The 3352-nt window shown below is 36.7% G+C and overlaps 1 protein-coding gene across 2 annotated transcripts in view; it reads right to left on the reverse strand.

Moving 5' to 3' along the window:
• Window positions 1-2226, reverse strand: part of ZNF229 (zinc finger protein 229) — a 14025-nt gene extending 11799 nt beyond the window's left edge. For both annotated transcript variants that reach the window (XM_008070367.1, XM_008070366.1), the window contains exons 1-2: window positions 2193-2226; window positions 1941-2002 (exon numbers count right to left, since the gene is read on the reverse strand). In XM_008070367.1, the coding sequence (XP_008068558.1) occupies window positions 1941-2002; window positions 2193-2226 (96 nt within the window). The remainder of the gene's footprint in view (window positions 1-1940; window positions 2003-2192) is intronic.
• Window positions 2227-3352: the final 1126 nt, after the last annotated feature.

The following is a 3352-nucleotide window of genomic DNA, read 5'->3' on the forward strand; positions in this document are numbered from 1 at the left end:
AATTTTTTTTTTTTTTTGCAGGGCGGCAAAACTGGCTAGAAAAAGATGAATTGGAATTTCTAGAAGTGTTGGAAAATCACTGCTAGGATTTTAAAAAAATCTCTCAAGGAATGAGAAAAACAGCAGAATAAAGAACACATTAATCAACTGATAAATAGATGAAGAACACATTAATCAACTGTTAAATAGAACAGGATTCTGGAACACAATGGAAAATGGCAAAAAAAGAAAATGAAAGTTAAATAATAGGGAAGATAAACCCAGAAGTTACACCATTTATCCAATAAGAGTTCAAGGAGAACAAAGTGGATAACAACAGTAATAATTGACATCTGGGCACAAAATGAATTATATGATGCCAGAAGAGAACAGAGCAAGGGAAGTAAAGTGCAATTCAAGAAAAGGACACCCAGTCAAGCATAAACACAACGGAATTTTCTGGAAAAAATGACTAGAATATCATAGCTCACCACAAGATTAATAGAAAAGCCATGCCCAAACAATATTCATGCCAGAAGAAACAAAGCAACTTATACAAAATGGAGAGTCAGAGGGCACTGCATCCACAAGTCTTTGGAAAAAACAGTGTGTGGGTGAAACTGAGGCAACCAACAGATAAAATAAAGAAAAGGAGAGGTGGTGAGAGATGACTTATAAACACAGAACCCAGAACCTAGACTCTACTGCTTCTCAACTGGGGGAGGAATTGACGGTGACAAATTAGAAAGTAACAATAACAACAAGGTATCAGGAGACAGTGAGAAGTAAAAACTAATTTCTTCAACTCTCATAACAGGAAGACAATCAATGACATGTAAAACTAAAGCATATAGTAAAAAACAGAGAATGAAACCTTCAAATTTATTTCACAACCTCTTTTCCTAAGAAAAAGTTTTAGAAAATAATCTTTTATTTGGTGAAAAAACAACATATACTTAAAATTCTGCAACTGCTTTCTTTTTTCAATTTGAAAGAAAATTAAGTTAAAAACACGTATAAACATGTATAAACCAAGAGAGCCTATTTCTACATTCTAATATTTTCATCCACTTTATCTCACTTGATAGCAGCTTAGGATCTAGACAACAGAATAAACAAAACCATAACTTGTCAATTCAATGAGTGAACACTGAATCCCCCCACTATTTCTTTATTAGCCGTTATCAACAATGCTGCAATGATCATTCTTTGTACATCTGTTCTGATTTAGAATAAATTCTTGGAATGGAAAATGCTGGACCAGAACATGCAGAACTTCAGAAAGACGGAAATACCCCTGCAATTATGTGGCTATACCCATCTCTCCATACTCTAGCTAGCAATGCTGATCTTCAAATCTTTGGCCATCTGCTAGAAAAAGAATCATATCGTATCAATTTGATTAAGATATGCTAATCATGTTTTCGTATGATTAGTGGTCATTTGTCTTTCTTTTCTACCTTCCTGAACAAGAATGCTCAGGTTGTTCTGCCTACTTGTCTTTCTAAAATAAGTCTATTAAAATTTTGTCCTAAATACAACCTTTTCTCCCAATACATTGCTTTTAAACTCTATTCATGATGTACTTTTTATAGGGAGTATTACATGGAGAATATTATATCTGTAAGTGAATTAAGAGGAAGGTCCCACAGAGAACAACTTAGGCAGAGGAGAGGATTCACCACTGGGAGAGTCACCTAGGTAATTTGGGCTCAGGTCCCTTCATGACACGACTACAGACAGGCAGCATGTAGAGCAGGAAGGCAGATTATGAAGTCATACTGACCTGGGTTCATATCCTGGATTCACCACTCATTTCTTCATCTCTAAAATAAGATCATACCATCTTTCTCACATAACTATGAGAAATGTAATGTATTCATCCAATACGTTTTTTTCCTCTTCTTCCTTTTACCAAGGAATGTCTAAGGTGATATTTCTGGAAAGAAAACTCAGCCCACCTGAAACAACATGGTCTTATCCTCCTCATCTTTGGAAAGGGCTGAGGCTTGAGGGTGAAGAGCTAGAGAAAGAGAAAAAAGCCATGAGCAGGTGGTGCTTCCTAGAGCTTTCAGACATCTACACGGTAGAAATGTGTGCAGCTTTATAGACTTGTTTCTTCAAACCCAAGACAATTCCTCATTCACCCAGCTTTTTCTCTGTCCACTCCCAGCTTGAATTCTCCCTTACCCACGTCCTTTATTAACTCTTACCTCTTTCCATGTGCCTGGAGGTCAAAGTCTCCATGTTCTCTTCACCTAGGTTTCCTGAGACCAATAGCAATCTTATTTACTCTCTGATCTTCCTAAGCTGAAAAAGCAGAAGATCCAGACCTCCTTCATTCTGGAGACTGTCCAAGCTCTGACCAGGAGAGTCAGGTGGATACCTGAGACCAGAAGCACCTGTCTCCACCTTCACTGTGCCGAGCCTGATTGGTTTCCATGCTCTGAGACCTGTAGAGTCAAGAAGAAACTTTATTTTGTCTGGATCCTTTCTTCTGGGCCCCAATGTTTGGGGTCTCTACCATGGTTCATGCCCTCTGTATACTATTCATTCAGTAGTTTTTAGGACATTTACTGAGTAGCTGTGTTATATATAATCCCTACTCTGGAGAGGCCCATAGTCCAGATAGCTAAGAATGTTGCAGATGGCTGAGGATAGTCACAGAAGACTTCAGGGGGGCCTAGTAGCTGAAGTCTCACAGTGAGATACAAGGCCCTTCAGAAGGGTGGGGAGATCCCACAAACACATGGGACCTGTGCTCTGTGAAGAAAAACCTACAGTGTAAAAAAAAAACTTTATTAATGCAATACTATGGGGCTTGCAAAAAATAAAATATAAAGTCCCTGTCTTCAAGGGTCCTACAGATCAGGATACAGGTAACAACATCTTCCAAATCCTAGTTTTTAACCATTTTTGTGTCATGGACCCCTTTGGTAATTTGATGACACTTATAAATTCTACTCAGAATAATGTACATTAATGCATAAAATGAAATTCATGGAACTCTTTAAGAAGCTAGTTATACTGAAATACAACCTTCAAAAAATATTAAAACACCACATATGTACCTTTTTATTAACACATTAAATATGAGGAATGTGTCTTAACTAGTCATTTCAAAAGAATAATGAATGTAAACAATGTTTGAAATACCGATAACAGAATATAATTAAAAATCTATGACTTATATATATATAACAAAGTCACAAATACTGCTAATAATATTGTGGTTTACTGTCTACATTCATGATTAAAGAAAATGGTACTTTTCAGTTAGTCTAGTGTAAATTTTTTTCCCATTCAAGTTCATGGACCTCCTAAATTATGCCCATAGACTTCAGTTCAAGAACTCCTTTTCTAGGCTGGGTGT

Source organism: Carlito syrichta, unplaced genomic scaffold (assembly GCF_000164805.1).
Source record: "Carlito syrichta isolate Samal-C Ts95f unplaced genomic scaffold, Tarsius_syrichta-2.0.1 Scaffold313379, whole genome shotgun sequence".
NCBI lineage: Eukaryota > Metazoa > Chordata > Mammalia > Primates > Tarsiidae > Carlito > Carlito syrichta.